The sequence below is a fragment of the Lepus europaeus genome, chromosome 12 (assembly GCF_033115175.1).
Source record: "Lepus europaeus isolate LE1 chromosome 12, mLepTim1.pri, whole genome shotgun sequence".
Lineage (NCBI taxonomy): Eukaryota > Metazoa > Chordata > Mammalia > Lagomorpha > Leporidae > Lepus > Lepus europaeus.
This window is the reverse complement of record NC_084838.1, coordinates 28562991-28588292: the sequence shown is the minus strand read 5'-3', so window position 1 is coordinate 28588292 and position 25302 is coordinate 28562991. Positions and strand designations below refer to the sequence as shown.

Genomic DNA, 25302 nt, shown 5'->3' with positions numbered 1-25302 from the left:
TTTGTGCAGATAGTTTTTATAAGGAATCTATATTCAGAAAACAGCTTTGCCACTTACTCTGGTTTATGATATTTGAATGATGCTTAATATTCCCAAAATTTCCATTTTATCATTTGTAAAGTAGAGTTCATAGTAAGCACTTAAATGTGACTAAATTATGTCACATCTATAAAGGAATTAGCATTGTTTCTAGCAAAAAAAAAAAAAAGATTGGTTTTGTTTTACCTTGTTATCTTTGATTTGAGGTTTACGAACTTCATACATTTTATATATACAAATTTAAGGACATAATGATTCTTCCCACCCTACCCACCTTCCAACCCACACTCCCACCCTTCTTTTTCCTCCCTCTCCTGTTCCCCTTCTTATTTTTTACCAAGATCTATTTTCAATTAATATTATACACATGAGATTAACGCTACACAAAGTAAAAACTTCAACAAATAATATGCAAAAGAAAAAAAACTGTTCCTCAACAGTCATCACATCTCAGAGTGTAAAATTCCCTTCTATAAATTACCTTTTAGGTACTCTTAGTTAGCCAAGATAAAAGAAAACATATCGTATTTGTCTTTTGGATGCTGGCTTATTTCACTAATTATAATGTTTTCCAGTTGCACCCATTTTGTTGCAAATGACAAGATTTCATTTTATTTTTTTATTGTTGTGTAGTATTCTATGGTGTACATAAACCATAAATTCTTCATTTAATCTTCAGTTGAAAGATATCTCAGTTGATTCCATATCTTAGCTATCGTGAATTGAGCTGCAATAAACATGGGGGTACAAATAACTCTTTCCTATGCTGATTTCATTTCCTTCGGATAAATTGCCCAAGAGTGGGATGGCTGGGTCATATGGTAGGTCTATATTCAGATTTCTTTAATTTTTAATTTTTAAAATTTATTTGAAAGGCAGATATACAGAGAGACAGAGGAAGAGAGAAAGTCTTCCATCCCTTGGTTCTCTCCTCAAATGGCCACAATGGCCAGAGCTAGGCTGATACAAAGCTAAGAGCCAGGAGCTCCTTCTGGGTGTCCCACATGGGTGCAGGTACCTAAGGACTTGGGACATCTTCTACCACTCTCCCAGGACAAAGCAGAGAGCTGGATTGGGAGTGGAACAACCCAAGACTCAAACCAGCTTCCATATAGGATGCAGGTACTGCAGGCTTACTGCTACACCACAGCACCGGCCCTTGTATTCAGATTTTTGAGGTATCTCCATACTGTCTTCTACAGTGGATGTACTAGTTTACATTCCCACCAACAATGGATTAGAGTACCTTTTCCCCCACATCCTCACCAGCATTTGTTGTTTGTTGACTTCTTTTTATTTATTTATTTAATGAATGCTTTTTTACATAGATAAAACTTTAGGAATATAGTAGTTCTTTCCCCCAAGCTTCCCACCCCGCTCCCATCCCACCTCCCATTCCCTCTCCCATCTCCTTCTTCATTATGGATCATTTTTAGTATGTCTTTATATACAGAGGACCAACTCTATGCTCATCATAGATTTCAGCTATTCTAACTGGGATGAGGTGAAACCTCATTGTGATTTTGATTTGCATTTCTCTGATGGCTAGTGACCCTGAGCATTTTTTCATGTATCTTTTGGCCATTTAGATTTTCTCTTTTGAAAATTGCCTGCTCAAATCCTTTACTTAATTCTTAACTGAATTGTTTTGTTGTTTTTGAGTTTCTTGAGCTCTTTATAGATTCTGGATGTTAATCCTTTATCAGTTGCATAGTGTGCAACTATATTCTCCCATTCTGTTGATTGCCTCTTCACTTTGCTGAGTGTTTCTTTTCCAGTGCAAAAGCTTCTCAGTTTGTAGTAATCCCATTTGTCATTTTGGCTTTGATTGCCTGTGCTTCTGGGGTCTTTTCCAAGAAGGCTTTGCCTATGCCAATGTCTTGCAGGGTTTCCCAAATGTTCTCTAATAATTTGATGGTATTGGGTCTTTGATCCATTTTGAGTGGATTTTTGTGTAAGGTATGATATATGCATCTTGGTTCATACTTCTGAATCTGGAGATCTGGTTTTCCCAGCACCATTTGTTGAAGAGACTGTCCTTGCTCCAGGGATTGATTTTAGCTTCTTTTCAAAAATAAGTTGGTTATAGATGCATGGATTGATTTCTTGAGTTTCTATTTTATTCCACTAGTCTAGCTGTCTGTTTTTATGCCAGTACCAAGCTGGTTTTTTTTTTTTAAGATTTATTTATTTATTTGAAAGTCAGAGTTACACAGAGAGGAGAGGCAGAGAAAGAGAGAGAGGTCTTCTATCCCCTGGTTCCCTCCCCACCTATTTGCAACGGTCAGAAATGCAGTGGATCCGAAGCCAGGAACCATGAGCTTCTGCTGAGTCTTTGCAGCAGCCCAAGGACCTGGGCCATCTTCTACTGCTTTCCCAGGCCATAGCAGAGAGCTAGATTGAAGTGGAGCAGCCAGTACTTGAACCGGCGCCCATATGAATGCCGGCATTGCAGGCAGTGGCTTTACACTCTTTACCACAGTGCTGGTCCCAGTACCATGCTATTTTGATTATAATTGCCCTGTAGTATGTCTTGAAATTGAGTATTGTGATACTTCTGTCTTTGTTTTTGTTATGTAAGATTGCTTTGGGTAATTGAGGTTTCCTATGTTTCCTTATGAATTTCAACATCGTTTCTTCTAGATCTGAGAAGAATGTCCTTGTATTTTGATTGGGATCACGTTGAATCTGAAAATTGCTTTTGGTTGTATAGACATTTTAATGCTATTCTTCCAATCCATGAACATGGAAGATTTTTCCATTTTTTGTGTGTTTTCTTCTATTTTTTCTTTTAATGTTTTGTAATTTTCATTGTAGTGATCTTTCATATCCTTGGTTAAATCTATTCCAAAGTCTTTGATTTTTTTTTTTAATTTTTTTTGTAGCTATTGTGAATGGGATTGATCTTAGAAGTTCTTTCTCAGCCATGGTATTATCTGTGTATACAAAACTGTTGATTTTTGTGTGTTAATTTTATATCCTGCCATATTACCAAACTGCTTTATGAGTTCCAGTATTCTCTCAGTGGAGTCTTTTGGATCCTCTATATATAGAATCATGTCATCTGCCAACAGGATAGTTTGACTTCCTCCTTCCCAATTTGTATCCCTTTGATTTCTTTTTCTTGCCTAATGGCTCTGGCTAAAACTTCCAAGACTATATTGAATAGCAGTGGTGAGAGTGGTTATCCTTGTCTGGTTCCAGCTCTTCATAGGAATGCTTCCAACTTTTCTCCATTCAATAAGATGCTGGCTGTAGCTTTGTCATAAATTGCCTTCATTATGTTGAAGAATGTTCCTTCTGTACCCAGTTTGCTTAAGGTTTTCATTGTGAAAGGATGTCGTATTTTATCAAATGCTTTCTCTACATCTATTGAGATAATCATATGGTTTTTGTTGTTAATGTGATATATCACATTTTATTGATTTGCAAATGTTGAACCATCCCTGCATACCAGGGATAAATCCTACTTGGTCCAGGTGATTGATCTTTCTGATGGATTTGATTGACTAGTAATTTTTTAAGGATTTTTGCATCTGTGTTCATCAGGGATATTAATCTATAGTTTTCTTTCTCTATTGTATCTTTTCCAGGTTTAGGAATTAAGGTGATGTTGGCTTCATAGAAAAAATTTGGGAGGATTCTCTCCCTTTCAGTTGTTTTGAACAGCTTGAGAAGAATTGAAGTTAGTTCTTTTTTAAATGTCTGGTAGAATTCAGCAGTGAGTTTGTCTGTTCCTGGGCTTTTCTTTGTTGGGAGTGCCTTTATTACTGATTCAATTTCTGTCTTGGTTATTCTGTTTAGGTTTTCTGCATCTTCATGGCTCAATTTAGGTAGGTTGCATGTGTCCAGGAATCTGTCATTTCTTCTAGGTTTCCCGGATTATTGGTATACTGCTCTTTTTAGTAATTTCTGATGATTCTTTTTATTTCTGTGGTGTCTGTTTTTATATTTCCTTGTTCATCTCTAATTTTATTGATTTGGGTCTTCTCTCTTTTTTTATTTAGTTGAGCCAACTATACATCAATTTTGTTTATTTTTTTAAAAAATCATTTCGCTGATCTTTTGTATTTTTTTAATCTCAATTTTGTTTATTTCTTCTCCAATTTTAATTATTTCTCTTTTCCTACTAAATTTGCATTTGTTTTGTTGTTTTTCTAAGTCATTGAGATGCATTGCTAGCTCACTTGTTTGGTGCCTTTCTAATTTCTTGATGTAGGTACCAATTGCTATAAACTTTCCTCTTAACACTGCTTTTGCTGTATCCCATAAGTTTTGATATGTTGTATTTTCATCTTAATTCCTTTCTAGACATTTTTTAAATTTCTCTTTTGATTTCTTCTATGACCCACTGTTCATCAGGAGCATGTTGTTCAGTCTCCATGTATTTGCATATGTTCTAGAGATTCTTGAATTATTGATTTCTAGCTTCATTCCATTGCAGTCAGAGAAGATGCATGGTATGATTTCGATTTTTTAGAATTTTCTAGCAAAACTTTGAGTTATGTCTACTGTAGTTTCTGTGAACAGTGTCCTTCTTGATGTCATCATTGTTATACCATCTATTTTCTTTGAGCTTCAGCTTTTCTCTGGTGACTTTTTGTTAGTGTTTGTAGAGACAATATTTTCTTTCATTTGGGACATTTGACACATTTTTCCAACCTTTTTCTTGTACCCTTGAGATTTCAAAGGGGATTCATTTCCCTTCCTCTAAGATATTTTTCATAGATTCCTAGTTGGTTTGATTTGTTTGCTTAGCTTCAACAGAACTATACTTGGTCTTTGCCAACGAATAGTGTATGATATTTCTTTTTGACCCCATCCACATTTACTTGAATGCAGATGGAGGTCAGGTTGATATGCATAGGTTTTAACTTAGTGGGTTTTTTTTTTTTAAATCTCCTATGCATTTATATTATCTACCTATCTGCCTAGATATGCACAACTCTACCCTGAATATTCCATTTCCTTTCTGTAGCCAGTAAGACCTTCTAGTATGGTCTGGTCCCCAGTTCTCCTCTTCCCACATCTCCTCTCACTTTTCCCTCTTGCTCACTGCTATAGCTACAGTGTTCTCCTTTTTCTCAACTAGGTATGGTTCCACTTTGGGATTTTAGGACTTTTCATAGGTCACTGTGTCTCAGTCTTTGATTCTTGTGCTCAGATATCATCTCAATAGGAAGACCTTGTTTACCCATCCTATATAATTTCAGTGCTCTCCCAGCCCAAGAACTCTATCCATCTTACCAAGGTATTTTTTCCTTGATCTCTTGTTATATTTTTTGTTTGTTTCTTCATTACTGTCTAAGGTCCATAAATAGTGAGAATAGGGACTTGTTTTTGCTTATTGCTCTATCCTCAGCTAGAATAATAAATGCCATAGGCACTCAAAATGTTTGCTGAATGGATCAAGTCAAGGTATATAATCCAGCTCTCTTAAATGGAGGTATGTTTGCCTCTCTCTTTAGTCTGATTCTCTGAATCTCTAAACCAACGTTGGAGATAAAAATGTTCATCCTAGATCCACTACTATCAGAGGATTTCTGTCATTTTCCCACCTTAATGAGTCTTTTGATCTTCATTTATGCATTGTATAATTCAACTACAGGACTGTGTCAAAGCTAGGCACTGAAGTTACCAATTACTCTCAGGATTATCAGTTTTTAATGGCTCTAGCTCAGCTTTGTAATAAATTATCCATACATTTTATGGAAGTTTATTTGCTACATGGAAAGGCTGGAAAGTGCTTACTGTTGGAGTTGATAATGGAGTGTTTGGGGCTTCCCTAATACTGACAAAAAGTCACAGGTATGCACCTCCCTGCTGAATGGATTGTTGTTGCATTATTGCTGCCTGTGGTGATGTGTAGGCAAAGTCCAGAAATTAAGAATTTATGTTACATATTTTTATGTGCTCAGTCTTGCAAAATAATTGCTTTTTGTCTCCAGGTGGCACAGGTGTACTGTGGTGGCTATATGCAAAGCAAAGAAGGTCTCCTAAGGAAACAGCTATTCCTGAACAGCTTCAGATCGCTGAAGACAATCTTCGGGCCCTCCTCATCTATGCCATTTCAGCCACAGTATTCACAGTGAGTACAGGCTCAAATTATCTTTCAGTCTTGTGTTTTCATTGATGAAGCAGAAACTCATCCCTCTAGCTTTTGAATTCTTAACCCTGCTATCCATTAGATAAAATCTCTGTCCCACAGTGTACTAAACACTAAAAATGTCTTCTGAAGGCTACCCAAATTGATCAGTGTATTTGATGCAGCATTTTGTTTTATCTTCTCTGCTTTTTGAAAGATTTTCTCATAGAATAGTTAGATTATTATTGCTAATAAGAACATATTTCTTGATACTTTTTTGGAAACAGGTCTCTTAACTGTCCAAAGTATGTTAAGAAATATATCAATCTGGGGCCAGCTTTGTGGCATAATGGGTTAAGCCTCTGCCTGCAGTACTGGTAACCTGTATGGGTACCAGTTTGAGTCCTGGCTGCTCCACTTCCAATCTAGCTCTCTGATATTGCCTAAGAAAGCAGTAGAAGATAGCCCAGGTCCTTGGGTCCCTGTACCCACATGGGACACCCAAAAGAAGCTCCTGGCTCCTGGCTTTGGATCAGCCCAACTCCAGCCGTTGCAGCCATTTAGGGAGTGAACCAGTGGAGGAAAGATCTTACTCTCTCTCTCCTGCCTCTGCCTCTCTGTAACACTCCCTTTCAAACAAATAAATAAATCTTTTTAAAAAATAGATAAAAAAAAAGAAAAGGAAAGGAAATATATCCTTTACTTGTTTGCTAATGATTTTCCTCATTTTTCTTTCAAACATTTTAACATTGTGCATTATTTTTTAAATATTGGTGAGATTCTCTGCTCATTGCATTTCTAGGAACAATTTCAAACTTCTTATTAAGAATGAAAAACAAAAAACAAGCCATAAAATTATTGATGCCAAAAGATATTTGTCAGGTATTATTCTAAAAATGTTTAATAATCATGCTATTGTAATATGGGAATCAACTGCAAATTCTCTCCCCAAACTGTTCTCTATATGTTGTGTGTGGGTGTGGGGGCAAATTGTTGAAATCTATAATTAGCATAGAGTTGGTCCTCTGTATATAATATCATACTAAAAATGATTCATAATGAAGAAAAATATGGGAGAGGAAATGGGAGGTGGGATAGGAGCGGGAAAGGGGACATGGGGGCAAGAACCACTATATTCCTGAAGTTGAAACTATGTAAAAATGCATTCATTAAATAAATAAAACCATGCTGTAAGTATAATTTGCTATGCTAGGTGCTGAGCATAGGGAGTGGGGACAGAGAAGAAGCAGAGGGTGAATCTGCCATAGGTTCCCCCACCCCCAAAAAGATTTGTCCCATAAGGGAGATGAGATACCAATAAATATTTCCCAAGCTTTTATGATGATGGAATGTTTTCTTCTCACCCGTTTCCAGAATGACAAGTATTTATATATTCAAATAGTCTCATCCTAACTTATAAATAACCTATTTTGATTCATAATGAGTGGTGAAGGAAAAAAGTATAAGAATTCTAGGATGTGTTAATAAATTGAGACATCCTTTTATGTTTACTTTAACGGACACCTAGTATACATGTGAAAACTGTAACTATTGCAAGAGAGATATGAACTCATAAAATATTTTTGGAATTCAGAGATGATACTTCCAGCTTTGGGGATGAAGCATTGTGTTTAACATTTCTACTATTTTCAGTTTCTGGTGTCACTATTTAGAATAGTAACTGAAACCTTTCTCTCCATTTTTTCCCATGCAGGTTATCTTGTTCCTGATAATGTTGGTTATGCGCAAACGTGTTGCTCTCACCATTGCCTTGTTCCATGTGGCTGGCAAGGTCTTTATTCACTTGCCACTGCTGGTCTTCCAACCCTTTTGGACTTTCTTTGCTCTTGTCTTGTTTTGGGTATATTGGATCATGACACTTCTTTTTCTTGGCACTACCGGTAAGAAAATGTGTTCCTTGTTTCTCTTGGTGATGAATCTGACTTGCATTCAAATATTTTAAAATAGCAGATATAATTCTTAAGACATTGGTAGATGAAGGTCCAGTAGCCATCAAACCTAACAGTAGTAATGAGTCTTCGATATCCCACTCCCTCTCTACTCGTAACTTTTAGAGCATCCTCGTAATTTGGCTCTAGACCAGGAAAAGCTTGAAATTGCATCCTAATTTTGAGATGATCAAAGATTTGAAGTGTGTTCTTATACTGACTCAGACATTCAGATTCATTTCAAAATGATGTAATGAATGTGATGTCAATCTGCAGTTACCTCAAACCCCAGTTAGAGTCAAGGATCAAATTGCTTCCTAGAGTTTTTCTAGTTTGGAAATGACCTGAACCTCACCAACACTCCTAGAGGTGATAGAGTTCACAGTTACATTCTCACAGTGGCTTGTAGCCCTACTCAGTACCAAAGGGTAAGCCTAGATGGAATTAACCATAAGGAGAAGTGTAAGGACAGTAAACTTATGTATACCTCTGTCCATTCAAGCAGAGTCATTGATTGAATGTAATGTTAATTTATGTTATTTGCTAATGATTTAGATCTATAATTATTGGATAAATAGCAACTGAAAAAACTATTCAAGTATTTGAAAATCCATGGCTAAGCTAAATAATGTAATAAGAACTTTGTTCAAATAGAACAACTTCTAAAAGATTTATATACTGCCTCTGAGGAGACCAAAATGTGTAATTGTACAGTGTTTCATTTCACAACTTTTTAAGTGGTATTTTTGGCCCTTAATGAAATAGCACTAAGATCATAAAGTTTGTGGTTTGGGGGTAGGGATCTGTGATTGAAAATTAGACTACTCTTATGATAGCTGTTTTTCTCGGTTTGTACTTTATGTGCTTCTTTTTTCCCTTCTTGGTATTTTCCTAGGCAGTGCTGTTCAGAATGATCAAGGCTTTGTGGAGTTCAAAATTTCTGGGCCTCTGCAGTACATGTGGTGGTACCATGTGGTGGGCCTGATTTGGATCAGTGAATTTATTCTAGCATGTCAGCAGATGACTGTGGCAGGAGCTGTGGTAACATATTATTTTACTAGGTGAGTTTGTACTTGTCAGAACACTCAAGTTCTTATAAGTGATTGTGCAGAGAGGCAGGGAAGGGAATGAACCTGAGGCTGGTAAGAGTTTCATTTCTTTAGCAAAATAATCAACAAGGTGTTACTGTTGAGAATTCTGGAAGTAGAAAAATGGAAAATTACTATTTTATTCTTTATACTTCAGTTGTCTCAAAAAACTTATCAGAACAGCAATTCAAGATACAACTTAAATTGTATTTAGTAGGGACCTTTGCTTTATGTATATGCCCATCGAATGGCCACCAGCCTTTTTAATTTCTTTGGATCAACAGAAGTGTTATGAGTCACCATTGCGAACTTCAGAACTAAATGTTAAAAGCTCTTGGCCAGATGGTTTGTTATTATAATGAGTTGCCAGGTCTAGATTAAATATCTTTTTAGCTTCTAGTTTCTGATTGTTTCCTAACTCTCCAAGTATTCATTACATATGACTTTGACATTCTGTCGTGATAAGAATAATAATAAACTAAATATTTCACTGTATTAACTCTAAAGTATATTTGTATTTCCATCCTGGTATAGGCTTTGTCTTAATGATCTTTTTGATCATTTTTAGAGATAAAAGGAATTTGCCATTTACACCTATTTTGGCATCAGTGAATCGCCTTATTCGTTATCACCTCGGTACTGTGGCGAAAGGATCTTTCATTATCACATTAGTGAAAATTCCACGGATGATCCTCATGTACATTCACAGTCAACTCAAAGGAAAGGTAAGGGAAAAATGCTTTTCAGGACTTCCTGTAGGCATATTCCAAATCCACTTGTACATACAGTCAGGTACCCAATGATGTGGAATGCAAAATGGTGAATGTTTTCCTCAAACTCTTTACAAAAAGTAGAATCCGGTTCTTCTTCCTTGCCTCCCACTCATGCACCCTACATACTCTGGCAAAATGGATCTGATCACTGGTTCCCACAGTCCCAATGCTTCTCTTCCTCTGTGTTGACTCACATACCTTCCTCCTTACAACCTTTTCTTTTCCTTTCTTTTCTTTTTTTTTTTTTTGCCTTATATGGTAACCATTTGTCTGACAATAATTTCAATTTTTAAAATTTTTAATTAGCTTTTAACAGATTCAGTGTGATTTGTAGACACAATTCTAAGAACATAATAGTATTCCCTTCCTCCTTCCCTTCCCCTCTCTCCTTCCCACCCCTTTACCTTCTCCTTTTGTTTCTTTTTTGGTTTTTTAGTTTTTGAGATACAATTTTTTAAAATTACATTACAGTAAATAGGCTTAATATTTCACCAAATAAGAAGTTTAACAAGTAAAAAGCAAAAAGATTCTAGGTTAGTGAGAATATAGACAATGGCTATAAACAATACTTAAATGGAAAATGACCATTTAACCCATATGCAGTAAATTTGAAAGTAACCACAGATCATTAAAGCTATAGTAGTATAGCATTCTTAACCATTGGTTTGACAAAGTTATAAAACAATGTTTTACAAAACTATATTTGCAGCAATATTGATACACACAGACATTTCTCTTTTTTCTTTCTTTTCTGTGTATTTCTTAAATTTTAGCTCCTGCATATATGGGAGAACATGCAGTATTTGCCTTTCTGGGTCTGGCTTATTTCACTCAACATGATGTTCCCCAGTTGCTTCCATTTTGCTGCAAATGGTAGAATTTCATTTTTTTTTATACTAGCACTGTTCATGGTAGCCAAAATTCGGAACCAGCATAGGTATCCATCATCAGATGAATGGATAGAGAAAATGTGGTAGATATAAACAGTGGAATATTATTCCCTATCCTTTTTTTAAAAAAAAAAAATGTTACTTTGTTTTTCATTGACACATAATAATTGTGCTTATTTATAAAGTGCACTGTGATGTTTTGATATATATATAATGTATAATGATAAAATCAAGGTATTTAACATTTCCATCACTTCATTCATTTATCATATATTTGTGGTAGAATAATTCAAAGTTATCTGTTCTATCTACTTTGAACTGTTCAGGATAGCATTATTAACCATAACCTCCCTGCTATGCAATAGAACACTAGAACTTGGTCCTCTCATCTAGCAGTAACTTTATACCCATTGAATGACTCTACCAAAAGAGAACATGGAGAAATACTCTATGACATTGCTCTGGACAAAGATTTTTTGCATAAGACCCCAAAAGTACAGGGACAAGTGTGATTACATCAAACTGAAAACCTTTGAGCCCTGCAAACAACTAACAGAGTGAAAAAACAACCTATAGAATGGGAGAAAATATTTTTATTATTTTATTTATTTTTTATTTTTTTTTAATTTTTGACAGGCAGAGTGGACAGTGAGAGAGAAAGAGAGAGAGAGAAAGGTCTTCCTTTTGCCGTTGGTTCACCCTCCAGTGGCCACCGCGGCTGGAGCGCTGCGGCCAGCGCACCGCGTTGATCCAAAGCCAGGAGCCAGGTGCTTCTCCTGGTCTCCCATGGGGTGCAGGGCCCAAGCACTTGGGCCATCCTCCACTGCACTCCCTGACCACAGCAGAGAGCTGGCCTGGAAGAGGGGCAACCGGGACAGGATCGGTGCCGGGACTAGAACCCGGTATGCTGGCGCCGCAAGGCAGAGGATTAGCCTAGTGAGCCGCGGCGCCGGCCCGAAAATATTTTTATAGTATGCATCTTATAAGGGGCTAACATGAAGAACATTTAAGGAATTCCCTGCCTTTGACTGTAGATATAGCATGCCTTTCAACATATTTTAGCTCAAATGCCAAAACAGAAACCTTTCCTGATTCCTGCTGTCTTTCACACCATGTTAATACTCTACTTTCCTCTTGGAACCCATACCCTATTTCAGTTCTAACCTATTTTATATTTAGCATTTTTCTGTCTTATTAGATTGTAATTTTTCCTTGTTGGTTTTTATATGTAATACCTCATTGTATCTTACATGCAAGAGGTACTAAATAAATATGGAATCAACTGAGAAGGAAAGGTACGGATTTGAAGCAGCGATGTGTTTTGAAATTTTTATTTTTCTAATGTTTGAAGTTTTTGATATAAATTAGATTTTTTTAAATTATTTAACTTTTTTATTCTGTCCAGGAAAATGCTTGTGCACGATGTGTGCTGAAGTCTTGCATTTGTTGCCTTTGGTGTCTTGAAAAGTGCCTAAATTATTTAAATCAGGTAAGCAAATTTTAGGTAAATCTGACATTCACTTTCAAAGATAGGTTTGTTGTTTTTTTCTTCCAAAATAAAATTGAACTTAATTGAAAGATATTATGTTTTACTTGTGTTATTATACATTATCCCTTGATCTTAAGTATGTCTGTTTCAGTCACATTTTTTAAATGAATATATGTTCTTCCCAAGGCTCATGGTTATTTTTACCACATGGATAAAACCTCAATAGGGTTCACATTTCAAGAAAGACATTTACTCTTATCCCTGAATTCATATCCTTTCATTTTTTTTATTTCCCTAAGAATCTGTCTACTCTAGCTTTTTTTTTTTTTTTTTTTTTTGACAGGCAGAGTGGACAGTGAGAGAGAGACAGAGGGAAAGGTCTTCCTTTACTGTTGGTTCACCCTCCAATGGCTGCTGCGGCCAGCGCACTGCACTGATCCAAAGCCAGGAGCCAGGTGATTCTCCTGGTCTCCCATGGGGTGCAGGGCCCAAGCACTTGGGCCATCCTCCACTGCACTCCCGGGCCATAGCAGAGAGCTGGCGTGGAAGAGGGGCAACCGGGATAGAATCCGGCGCCCCAACCGGGACTAGAACCCGGTGTGCTGGCGCCACAGGCGGAGGATTAGCCTATTGAGCCACGGCGCCGGCCTTACTCTAGCTATTTTTTAAAATGTCGTATGAAAGCTGTTGTGCCACTTTTTTTTTTTTTTTCTGCTTTTTTGCAACTGTCTACTATTGTTCAGAACTGGTGTGCTCTCTGTATAGATTTTTTTTTTTTTTTTGCAACTGCTGAACCCTATAATACTGGCCTGAGAAATATTGTCAAAGGAAATGCTGTTTCTCAGGTTGAATGGGGTAGTGGGATAGTGCTCTGTCTCTGTATTCGAGCATGTAGGACTTGCTATGGAGCACTGTTCTCATCTTTTTTTCTTTAACTACTTTTCCATTCCCTGAAAATCAATCCTAACATATTGATGCCCTCATCTAAAAGGCCAAGACAAAATTGAGTTTCTCACCATTTACCTCTAAGTGATTTACTTTCTCACCATTTACCTCTAAGCACTGCACTTTCCATCCACACCAGGGTAGTCAGAGGTTGATAGTCCTGTAGCTGTGGTACTGAGTATGCCCATACTTTGTTTTATTGGACTCTATGGTTAATATGCAAAAGTGGTATGTTTCATTAGCAAAAGAACATTCTTCTTGATTGTAATGCTGTCTATGGATATATATGTTGTTTGGAAGCTCATTATTAAAGTAATTAGTAGTAAGAGCCATGAGAACCTGAAAGATTATATTTGGTTTGGAGCCAAGAAACCTTATCAAAAAGTTGATTGATACATTAAAGGTCATCGTCATTACATCTAAGTGTTTTATCTTCAGAACAATTTGATAAGCCCACCTCTTTGGTGTCTGTGCCTGCTACCCTCTTCCTATACCTTTTGCTTTTGCAGTTAGCCAAATGCCAGTGCCGGAAATGACATCCTACTAACACTTGATTTTCTCCTACTGAGCCTTAATGATTCTTCCTTGAGCATCACCTCCAAGAAGCCTTCCCCCTCCATCACCCCAGCCCCTCCTCTGAGCTTCCATGACACTGGTTCTTACCTTTGTGAAAACACTGAGAACACTCTAATGAAATTGTCAGTTTACTTCTTTATCTTCATCTTTAGATTTCTACCTCCTTAAATATGGGAATATTATCCTATTTTTCTATGTCTCCCTAGAAACTGCAGTGCTTGGTAAATAATATGTAGTCTTTAGATGCTTTCTGAATGAATTATTAGATACATCAATGAATATTTGGGTTCATAAAAACCAACAGGGTCATATTAAACTTTAAGCAAGAATCTCAAAAAATAGGTGTGCAGTTACACTGAAGGAAGAAAACAAACCATGTGATGTCAAGATAGTCATTAACCAGGGGGAAAAATACAAGATTTTCAATGTAACCCAAGCTAAACATTAGTCAGTGATTTAATACCAGCATATTGGTCATACTTATGCAGGTTTTTTTGTCTTGTCTGTTTTGGATCTTAATTTTATAGACATGATGTTTGAGGTTTCAAGGAGCATTAAAATTGTGATAAATCCAAACATTTGAGCAAAGGTTTAGAAAAGGGATTCCAAACTCATACTTAGTATTTCTCTTTGGGAATATGAAGTACACATGGGATCTGATCAACTGTGGTACTTCATGTTCTGTGCTTATAGGGAATGCTTTGTTTGAAACACGGTCAACGTATTACAGGTATTACAATATGTCCTGTCATGATAGATTAAATATAAGAATTGGTTGCCAGAGGAATTGTTTAAACCCCCTTCCTGGGGCCGGTGCTGTGGCGCAGCAGGTAAAGCTGCCACCTGTAGTGCTGGCATCCTATATGGGTGCCATTTCTTATGCAGCTCTCTGCTGTGGCCTGGGAAAGCAGTAGAAGATGGCCCAGGTCCTTGGGCCCCTGCACCCACATGGGAGACTGGGAAGAAGCTCCTGGCTCCTGGCTTCGGATCAGCACAGCTCTGGCCGTCACGGCCATCTAGGGAGTGAACCAGCAGATAGAAGACCTCTCACTCTCTCTCTGCCTCTGCCTCTCTGTAACTCTGCCTTTGAAATAAATAAATAAATCTTTAAAAAATAAATAAATAAAATAAACCCCCTTCCTACAAGATGTTTCAGAGCTGGGTGGGCACCAGTCTGAAGATGATGGTCTTCATGGCCATGCTGTATAGATAACCTCCAGAGCCTCTGCCTCTAAAATTCTAAAAACAAGAGGATAAGATCAGGAGTGTTGGTGCGTGGAGGGCTCTGCTCTTAGTAACACTGGATATAATCGGCAGCTCTGAGCTTAGTGCCCCACTCATGATCCAAACATAGCTGGTGCCAGGATAACAAGTCAGCTTCCCTTTATCTCTGTTATTAGTCATCCCCTTCTGAATATGAAGTTGTTTTTCCCCATAAACATCACATTGAGTCCACCTTTTTATATAGCGTTAGAAAAGGTAAAATGTGCCAGCACCGCGGCTCAACAGGCTAATCCTCCGCACACCGGGTTCTAGTCCCGGTTGGGGCACCGATTCTGTCCCGGTTGCCCCTCTTCCATGCCAGCTCTCTGCTGTGGCCAGGGAGTGCAGTGGAGGATGGCCCAAGTCCTTGGGCCCTGCACCCCATGGGAGACCAGGAGAAGCACCTGGCTCCTGCCATCGGATTAGCGCGGTGCGCTGGCCGCAGCGCACCAGCCGCAGTGGCCATTGGAGGGTGAACCAACGGCAAAAAGGAAGACCTTTCTCTCTGTCTCTCTCTCTCTCTCACTGTCCACTCTGCTTGTCAAAAAATTTTTTAAAAATTTTAAAAAAAAGAAAAGGTAAAATGTATAATTGAGGGGATGTGCGGTATAATTGAGGGGATGTGCAGTGAAGAGAGCCCAGATGTTGACATTGCATTTTAATCTCAACAATGCAATGCTTTGGCAAGCTCAGTGAGACCTCTGAGTCTAAATTTTCTCCTTCAATAAGTGGAGAAAAATATGCCTATCCACAGAGGCTTTAGATAACGGTAAAATGTAATACAGGGAAATCAATTCTTACCGTGCCTGGGTCTTGGTAAGTACCTAGTCTATGTGTTGTTATAACTCTCTCACCTCAATTTTTTTATTAGTAAACAGACTGCCAATGTTTTACTCTAAGATAAGAAAGCTGTGACAAAGAATCCAGAAAGTAATTCTAAAAACATATCGGTTTTCTTTCAAAACAAACATAATATAAAATAGTAAAGAAGAGTTTAGAAAACCAAGACAAGAACAAAATATTACCCCATAATCTCAGCATGCTAACATAATAGTTATTAAAATATTTATTATTAGCTTTGAGAAAAAGTCTGTAATATTTTATTTCATTGTCATGATATCTGATAATATATAAACATCATCTGTGAAATGGAGATAATAATTGTCTGTAGTGCTTATTATTTGGAGGATAAAGAAGAATTATATCTTCAATGCTCTTAACATGTGCTTAGAGTACCATAAGACTTCTGTGAGTGGTGGTTCTTATTCTAATGTCCACAGTTAGTTTTTAAAAAAATTTTAAACATATGGCACTTTTAAATTTTTTCTCCTGTCAAGTCTTTTGTAGTGTTAGGGTTTCTAACTTGGCTTTTATGCTTAGAAGGAATTTTCCCACCTGCAGAACAGTAACCCTGTTATATTTTCTTTTGATCCTTTTGCCATTTTTTTAGTGCTTGCATTTGTCTAGGATTTAGTCATTTGTCAAGATTGGTTAGTGGTTGATCTAGCCTTTCTTCTGCTGTGAAATATCAATTTAATTTTACTTTAAAATGTTAAGGTTTTGAAAAGATTGTTGCAACCAGAATACATTTCCCATTGGTTATTGCATTTCTCAGGCCCTGTTTTACTTTGGCAGTGTTTGGAGATCATACATTTAATATTGGAGGATATCTGCTCTGACTGATAAGCTGTTAATATTACAGAGCTTTCCTCTCGGCAGTGTGAATGGGCACTTTATAAAAAATAATTTTTTGTCAGCTACTGTATAGCTACTACACTAAATATTTCATCAGTTTCATTCAGCAAAGAAAGCATTACTTCCTGTTTTATGGATGAGAAAATTGAGACTGGTGTCTTGTGGCAAATCATGTGACCCACGGGTAGAGGAAGTTTTCAAATCTAAGTTTTTCTGGCTTTTTCCAGTATATCACACTGCCTCCCATATAAGTATATACATATTTTTTGTATAGCATAAAGAAAACAAAAGCATAGTTTATTATAAAGAATATGCAAATATCTTGAACTTTCATGTTTTATGCTGTAAGTAAAGACAAGAAATTATTTCAGGGAATGTCCATTTAAATTAATATTTACATAGTACTTTTAATTCTTAAAAATTTTTAAAAGTCTAAGGATTTAGAATAAAACAGGATGAAGCCTATGATATGGGTTTGATATTATGTTCTTTTAGTCCATTTGGGCCACTGTAAGAAAAAACTGTGAACTGGGACTTATAAATAAGAGAAATGTTTCCTCATGGCTCTGGAGGCTGGGAAGTCTGAGCTCAAGGCACCAACAGATTCAGTGTCTTATAAGGGCCCATTTCCTGGTTCATAGATGGCACCTTCCAACCACGTCCTCACATAGTGGAAGACACAAGAGCTCTCTGGAGCTCTTTATAAGCACACAGTTCCTTCCAAAAAGCCCCATTCCTAATGCCATTACTTTTGTGATTAAGTTTTTATTTTAATTTTTTTATTTTTTATTTTTAGATTTATTTATTATTTGAAAGAGTTACAGAGAGAGAGGGGGAGAGATAGAGAGATTTTCTATCCACTGCTTTCCTCCCCAGATGGCCACAATGGCCAGTGCTGGGCCAGGCTGAAGCCAGGGGCCAGGAGCTTCATCATGGTCTCATACATGGATGACAGGGACCAAGACATTTGGGTCATCTTCCACTGCTCTTCATAGATCATTAGCAGGGAGCTGAATTGGAAGTGGAGCATCCCGAACACAAACCAGTGCCCATATGGGATGCCTGCATCACAGGTGGCAGCTTTACCTGCCATAACCTGCTGCACCGTAATGCTGGCTCCTGTGATTGAGTTTTAACATATGAATTTTATTTTTTTATTTGACAGGTAGAGTTATAGACAGTGAGAGAGAGAGACAGAGAAAAAGGTCTTCCTTCCATTGGTTCACACCCCAAATGGCCGCCATGGCTGGAGCTGCGCCAATCTGAAGCCAGGAGCCAGGTGCTTCTTTCCTGTCTCTCCACATGGGTGCAGGGGCCCAAGCACTTGGGCCATCCTCCACTGCCCTCCCGGGCCACAGCAGAGAGCTGGACTGGAAGAGGAGCAACTGGGACACTAGAACCCGGCACCCATATGGGATGCCGGTGCCACAGGCGGAGGATTAACCAACTGAACCACGGCGCCAGCCCCAACATACGAATTTTAAGAGATGGGGGAGACACAAACATTCAGACCGTAGCATCCCCCTTCCATTCCTCATCCTAAATAAAAATAATTATAATTGCCTTTTGCCTTATTAATTTATAAAGATCCACACATAGAATTGCACACATCCTATTCTTTTCCTATCACTGCTGTCTAGTGTGCTCCTATTGAGTCACTATATGAAATTTTAAACTTTAAGAGAATGTCTAGCTTCTTCAGTGAAGGAAGAAAAGAATGTGTAAACATGTGAAAGCTGTGCTTTGGGACAGATGGCTACGCAGGCCTGCTTACCTGCATGGTGACCCTAACATATTTTTGTCCACATAATCAGTACTACATCCTGTCACACAAAAGGGCTGCCATGGATCACTTGAGCTAACAGTCATCCTTCTAAAGATCCTTGGATTGTGAACATCCATTATCCTGCTTCTGGGAGTTAAATGGTGTCAAGCCTGAGTCCCACCTGAGCAGATGTTAGGTAAAGGCTAAATGTTAATTAGTGATGCCTCTCTGTGGGCAGTTTAACTCAGGATAAAAAAAGCTGTCTGAAAAGAAGGTGGGTGGATTGCAAAATTCTCATGTAGTCTGCTGAAAGCGCAGAGAACAGTTATCAAGGAAAACCACAAAGGAATCAGAACTTCTTCAAAACCTTAGGACAAACCCTTTTAAGACTAGGAGGTATTGAAACTGAAATTTCTGTGGCCTGCGAGATTTGTAGCACATTTTCTTCCTGAAGAGGTCATCTTGACCTTTGTGTACCTCATGCAGTTCATTTTCCTGCCTTGGAAGTGGGTGAAAGAGTTTATGAAATATCAGCTTCCTTTTTTTTTTTTTTTTTTCAATTAGGTTGAATACAAAGGAGTTAAACAGATAAATAATGACAAGAAGGCTAAGTTTCTACAAGTACATCCTCCCCTGGAACTGCTTCCTTCTTTGTCTGCTGAATAGGCCAGGGTGGGGTGACAGGAAAGAAACAACAGAGAAGGAGTGACCATTCTCAGAGAACGAAAGCTTTGAAAATGACGAGGAAGGCCGGAGCTCACTAGGCTAATCCTCCCCCTGCGGTGCCGGCACCTTGGGTTCTAGTCCCGGTTGGGGCGCTGGATTCTGTCCTAGTTGCTCCTCTTCTAGTCCAGCTCTCTGCTGTGGCCAGGGAGTGCACTGGAGGATGGCCCAGGGTACTTGGGCCCTGCACCTACATGGGAGACCAGGAGGAAGTACCTGGCTCCTGACTTCAGATCAGTGCAGCGTGCCAGCCGCAGCGCACCAGCCGTAGCAGCCATTTAGGGGGTGAACCGATGGAAAAGGAAGACCTTTCTCTCTGTCTCTCTCTCTCACTGTCTAACTCTGCCTGTCAAAAAAAAAAAGAAAGAAAGAAAAAAAAGAAAAGAAAATTACGGAGGAAAACAAAAGAGCGTTTATAGTAGCTTGGGAGTGTTTGACCCTTTGCTGGAGTCAGTTGGTCTGATTGTAACAAAGGAGACAGAATAGGGGGCACGTGGACTCTGTCCTGATTCTGTCTCCTCCAAGGAAACTCATGGAGAAATCAAAAAGGATAGAATAGCATAGTTAAGAGTGAGTTCTCATAGAGATGAGGATGGACATAAGATAGGACCTAGTTGATTTATTTTTTTAAGATTTATTTATTTACTTGAAAGAATTAAACGGAGAGAAGGAGAGGCAGAGAGTCTTCGATCCGATGGTTCACTCCCTAATTGGCCGCAACAGCCGGAACTGTGTCAATCTGAAGCCAGGAGCCAGGAGCTTCTTCTGGGTCTCCCAGGTGGGTGCAGGGGCCCAAGGATCTGGGCCACCCTCCACTGCTTTCTTAGGCCATAGCAGAGAGCTAGATCAGAAGTGGAGCAACCGGGTCTTGAACAGGTGCCCATATGGGATGCTGGCGCTTCAGGCCAGGGCGTTAACCCACTGCACCACAGCGCTGGCCCCACCTAGTTGATTTAAATGAGTTGTCCAGTTTCCATGATCCTAGATATTAGAATGCTTTTTATTATCAGGAGACATCTTATAATTAGTAGATATATTTAATATTGTAAGGTATTTTTCTTTGAAAACCTAGTGTTCATTAACTGGTTCATTATTCTTGTCATCATGTCTTAGAATATGGGAAATATGGTATTTCTCCACAGAGGAGTTATATCCCAGATGACTAAAGGCTGTTTCCAATTAAATTGTTTAACTGAAGAATTATAGTGAAAGATGCTAAAAGATTGGAAATTGTAGAGGAAGTTATTGAAACTTGAAATGAGCAAATGTGGTTTGTATTTCAAAAAGGATAAGAATATGGATCCTAGGGCCACCATTGTGGCACAGTGAATTAAGCTGCCCCCTCCAACACCTGCATCCCATATGAGCTCCAGTTCAAGTCCCAGCTGGTCCACTTCCCATCCAGCTCTCTGTTAATGCATGTGGGAGCAGCAAATGATGATCCAGGTAGTTGGGCCCCTATTACCCATGTGGGAAACCTAGATAAGTTGCTGGCTCCTGGCTTTAGCCTGGCCCAGCCCTGACTGTTTTGGCCATTTGGGGAGTAAACCAGTGGATGGAAGTTCTCTTTCTCTCTGTCACTCCCTCTCTCCCTGTCATTCTTTCAAGTAGATAAAGTAAATCTTAAAAAAGAAGAGGGGGGGAGGGAGGGAGGGAGGAAGGAAGGAAGGAAGGAAGGAAGGAAGGAAGGAAAAAGGGAAGGAAGAAAGACAAAGAAAAAAGAGAAGAAAAGGAGGGTTCCATAGATTGTGAATGAAGTTGGTATTGATTCTGTAAAACAATGTCCAATAGATTTTTTTCTGTAAAGGCATGAAGACTAAATATATTTGGCTTTGGGGACCATATACTCTGTCTCAACTGCTTTGTTCCACTATCACTGTCTATTGTGCCATAGACAGATGAGCATGCCTGTGATCCAGTAAAACTTTATTTATGAACAAAATAGGCAGGTCAGATATAGCCTGCTGGTGATAGTGTGACCATCCATGTTCTAGAATAAATTGTTCAATGGGTATTGTGAATACTCAGGGAACTATTGAGAACTAAGAACCAGTTCTTTGAGAATAGGTCTGGCTGGGATGGTTTTCCATCTTTTTTTCAACAGGGTCACTGTTACACAAGATCACAAGTGTAGTTTATTTTTACTTCATTGAGGCATTTGACAGAATATTTCAAAAGAAGCTTTTGTAGAAGGTGAAAATCTGTGGAGCCCTTCAGTTAGGTAGTTAACTCTTTGGTGCATGCTAGCTTTTTTTTTTTTTTTTTTTTTTTTTTTGACAGGCAGAGTGGACAGTGAGAGAGAGAGAGAGACAGAGAGAAAGGTCTTCCTTTGCCGTTGATTCACCCTCCAATGGCCGCTGCGGCCGGTGCATCTCGCTGATCCGAAGCCAGGAGCCAGGTGCTTCTGGTCTCCCATGCGGGTGCAGGGCCCAAGGACTTGGGCCATCCTCCACTGCCTTCCCGGGCCATAGCAGAGAGCTGGCCTGTAAGAGGGGCAACCGGGACAGAATCCGGCACCCCGACCGGGACTAGAACCCGGTGTGCCGGCGCCACAGGCGGAGGATTAGCCTGTTGAGCCACGGTGCCGGCTGCATGCTAGCTTTTAAGTGATGAGAAGCACTGACAGGTAACTACAAGGGAGCAAGAACAAATGACTGCAATCAGAAAACTTGAGAATATGATTTCTTTACAATAGTTTACATATTAACTTTTGAGATAGAAAATCATGCAAATATCAGATAGTCATGTATTCTTATAGGAAGTCACTCAGATTTGTATGATGGAATTCCATATGTCAAAATCTTTTATCATCAAAGAGAACCATGATTTCCTACAGCTCCATACTGAAAAGAGTTCAAGAACCAGTTAGTGATCTACTCAGAATAATACTTTCCTTGACTCTGCATTTTAATCAGTGAATTTAATCATGTAATGCCAAATTAAATCTTCGATAACTCAGATCTCATCTCCATACCAGTATCCTAATAACTGACAAGCATATTGTTAGATAGTTCACAAATTAAAGACTATCTTTCTTGAGCTCAATTTTAAGTTTTATAGACAACACAGTGAAAAGTAAAGCTCTTTGTATGAAGCAATTTTCTAGCAATTACAACATTTTGGGCCCACTAACAATTTCAATCAACACTAAACCCAAAATTCTTGAGGCAGGACAAAATGTTTTCGTTACAAATTCCATTTATTTTTTTCCTTCTTAAGACAAAGGCATATTTGATATTATAATACTCATTTGCATTTCTCAGAAAACACCAGTGCTGTTCTGGAATGTGGTGTAAAAGAAAGGAGAAGGTTTGTGATAATGGTTCAAAGAGGAAATGGTTCATCAGGCACATGTGTCACTGAATGAAAGTGGGAGTCAGTATTACAAGGAACAGAAAGCCCATCTCAGTCTGGCCTAAACAAGGCAGGGAGAGAGAGGAAGGAGGTGGGGAATGGGAGTGGGGAATTATTAGCAATTTATTAGCTCATATTGCTGAGAAGTCCAGATATCTGGCTAGTTTCCAGTGATGTAAACACTGTCACCAGGTACCTTATTTCTCTCTGCACTAACTTCCATTGTGTTGGTCATTTCTTTCACATTGTGGACTCTAGTAGCTCTTTCCATAATGTTAGCAAGACAGCTGAGGCCATTCATACCCTCACACCTTTCAGGAGCCTCTGTGGAAGAGAAAGGAAGCCTCTTTTTTCCCAGAGGCCTCCAAGAACGTGGTTTTTACTTTCTTTGGCTCCTAGAGATTTATGTTCCAATCTCAAAACCAATTATTGTGGCTAGGTAGGTAGAGCATACTGATTGGCTTTCATTGGTGAAGGCCCACCCTCCAGAGCTGAAAGCAGTGTCAGCCCCGTGCAGACTAATGGGAAAAAGCTGCTTTCTCAAGAGAGTTGAGTTTCTTTTGCCAGGAGGGAGAGGGGTATAAAATGCCAGGCAACAAACAGCTGTATACTACAAGAGCTGGGAGAAGTGACAGCATGGAGGAAACCACGAAGGAGAAGAGAGAGTGGGTATTGCAGATAACGAAGCAGAACAGCAGTGAATCTCTACAGCTTGTAAAGCAGCCCTGAAATGCTTACAGAGCATAATCATGGTCATGAACCCAAGAATCTAAGAAGCATTAAATCATGTCTGCTTTACTTAGATTGAGAAGAGTTTAATAGATGTTAGATTTGTGTATGTGTTAATAAAAATGTTTTTAAAGGACCAAAACGAAACCATCTGGAAAGATTTCTTTGTTTTTTGATGTCTTACATTTCCCTGTGCTCATAATCAGTCTGTATGTCATTAAAGCCTTAATTTTGTGAAATATTTTTAAAGCTAAGCTTTAAAGACACTTGGTTTATATCCTAGCAAAGTAAGGTTTAGTTTATTGATAAAAAATACTGGTTTTGCTTTTGTCCAGAATGCATACACAGCCACAGCTATCAACAGCACCAACTTCTGCACCTCAGCAAAGGATGCCTTTGTCATTCTGGTAGAGAATGCCCTGCGAGTGGCTGCCATCAACACAGTGGGAGACTTCATGTTATTCCTGGGCAAGGTGAGACCAATTATACTGTCTGGAACAAGTTTATTGTCTGAGTCAGTTTCTCCCACATACACATCCCTCTAAGGGACTTCAAAAAGTTCGTGGGAAAAAATTAAGAGAGTGGGTGCATTTTCCATGAACTTTTTGAACCCCCTTTGTGCGTGTGTGTGTGTTTACTCTTTAATTTTTAAACTATGTAGTTCATCAGAACACTAAAAGTAATATATAGCAACCACTTACAAAATCAGTCACCTTTCTGAATACTTCACATGTATTGTGCTCATTTAATATTCAACAAATTTGTAAGGTAAGTTGGGTTATTATCCTCATTTTACAGAGAGGCACCCTGCAGGTTGCCCATATTTTTCAATATGTATTTTGAGCCGTAAACGATGAGGCAACAGGAGCAGGTTGCATGGCTCAGTGGGTTAGGCCGCCACTTGGGATGTCTGCATCCCATTTTCAGAGTATTAGTTTGGATCCTGGCTACACTTCTGAACCAACTTCCTGCTAATTTGCCCAGGAAGGCAGTGAATGATGGCTCTAGTACTTGAATTCTGCCACCCACGCAGGAGACCCAGTTTGGGTTGTGGGTCCTGGCTTGGCCTGGCTGAGCCCTACTGTTTTGACCATTTAGGGAGTGAACTAGCAGATGAAAAATCTCTGTATCTCTCCCTCCCTCTCTGTCACTCTGCCTTTCAAACAAATGAATGAATGAATAAATCTTTTTTTAAAAAGAATCAGGAACAGTCTGCTGAATGATTAAAAGTATTTCTTCTAAAGGATGATTTTCTGGGTTTAAATTCTGCCTATATCACTTACTAGCTGTGTGACTGAAGGCCAGTTACAGTCTATTCTTCAGAGTGGTTGTTGTTGTTATTATTATTGTTATTATTATTTTGGAAAATGATAAGGCCGAATTACTAAGGTTTTGAAGATTAAACTGGTTAGTACACATAGGATATCTAAAATAGTACTTGACACATTTTAAGTTCTTGGTGAATGTTAGCTGTTATCGTTATATATAAACCCTTTAAAATAGAGCTGTTAGGGCATGAGATAATGCAAACCTTAAAAGTATCTGAAAAGAGATAATTTATTCTACACTTTTAAAATCTGCACAACAGTAAATAACATTCTAATTAAATTTCATTATATTTATAATTCAAGCCATAAATTACTCAAAATTTGAAAAAATAAAAAGAAAAATATATAATTCCATTACTCTATCGTTTCTTTATATTCCCTCCCTGTGTTTTTTCATAGGCATGTATTTCTATAGTAGAATACATAGTATACATACCTGTTTGTCCTACCCATTTCACTTCATGGTAGATAGCATACATTTTACATCTTGCCTATTTTTTTAAAAGATTTATTTTATTTCTTTGAAAGAGTTACAGAGAGAGGTACAGACAGAGAGAGAGGTCTTCCATCCTGTGGTTCACTCCCCAAATGGCTGTAACGGCTGGAACTGA

General features: G+C 38.5%; 1 protein-coding gene across 3 annotated transcripts in view; it reads left to right on the top strand.

Moving 5' to 3' along the window:
* Window positions 1–25302, top strand: part of SLC44A1 (solute carrier family 44 member 1) — a 223322-nt gene that overhangs the window by 129324 nt on the left and 68696 nt on the right. For all 3 annotated transcript variants that reach the window (XM_062207835.1, XM_062207834.1, XM_062207833.1), the window contains exons 8-13: window positions 5988–6127; window positions 7839–8025; window positions 8969–9134; window positions 9730–9886; window positions 12230–12313; window positions 23699–23836. In XM_062207835.1, coding sequence (XP_062063819.1) covers window positions 5988–6127; window positions 7839–8025; window positions 8969–9134; window positions 9730–9886; window positions 12230–12313; window positions 23699–23836 — 872 coding nt within the window. The remainder of the gene's footprint in view (window positions 1–5987; window positions 6128–7838; window positions 8026–8968; window positions 9135–9729; window positions 9887–12229; window positions 12314–23698; window positions 23837–25302) is intronic.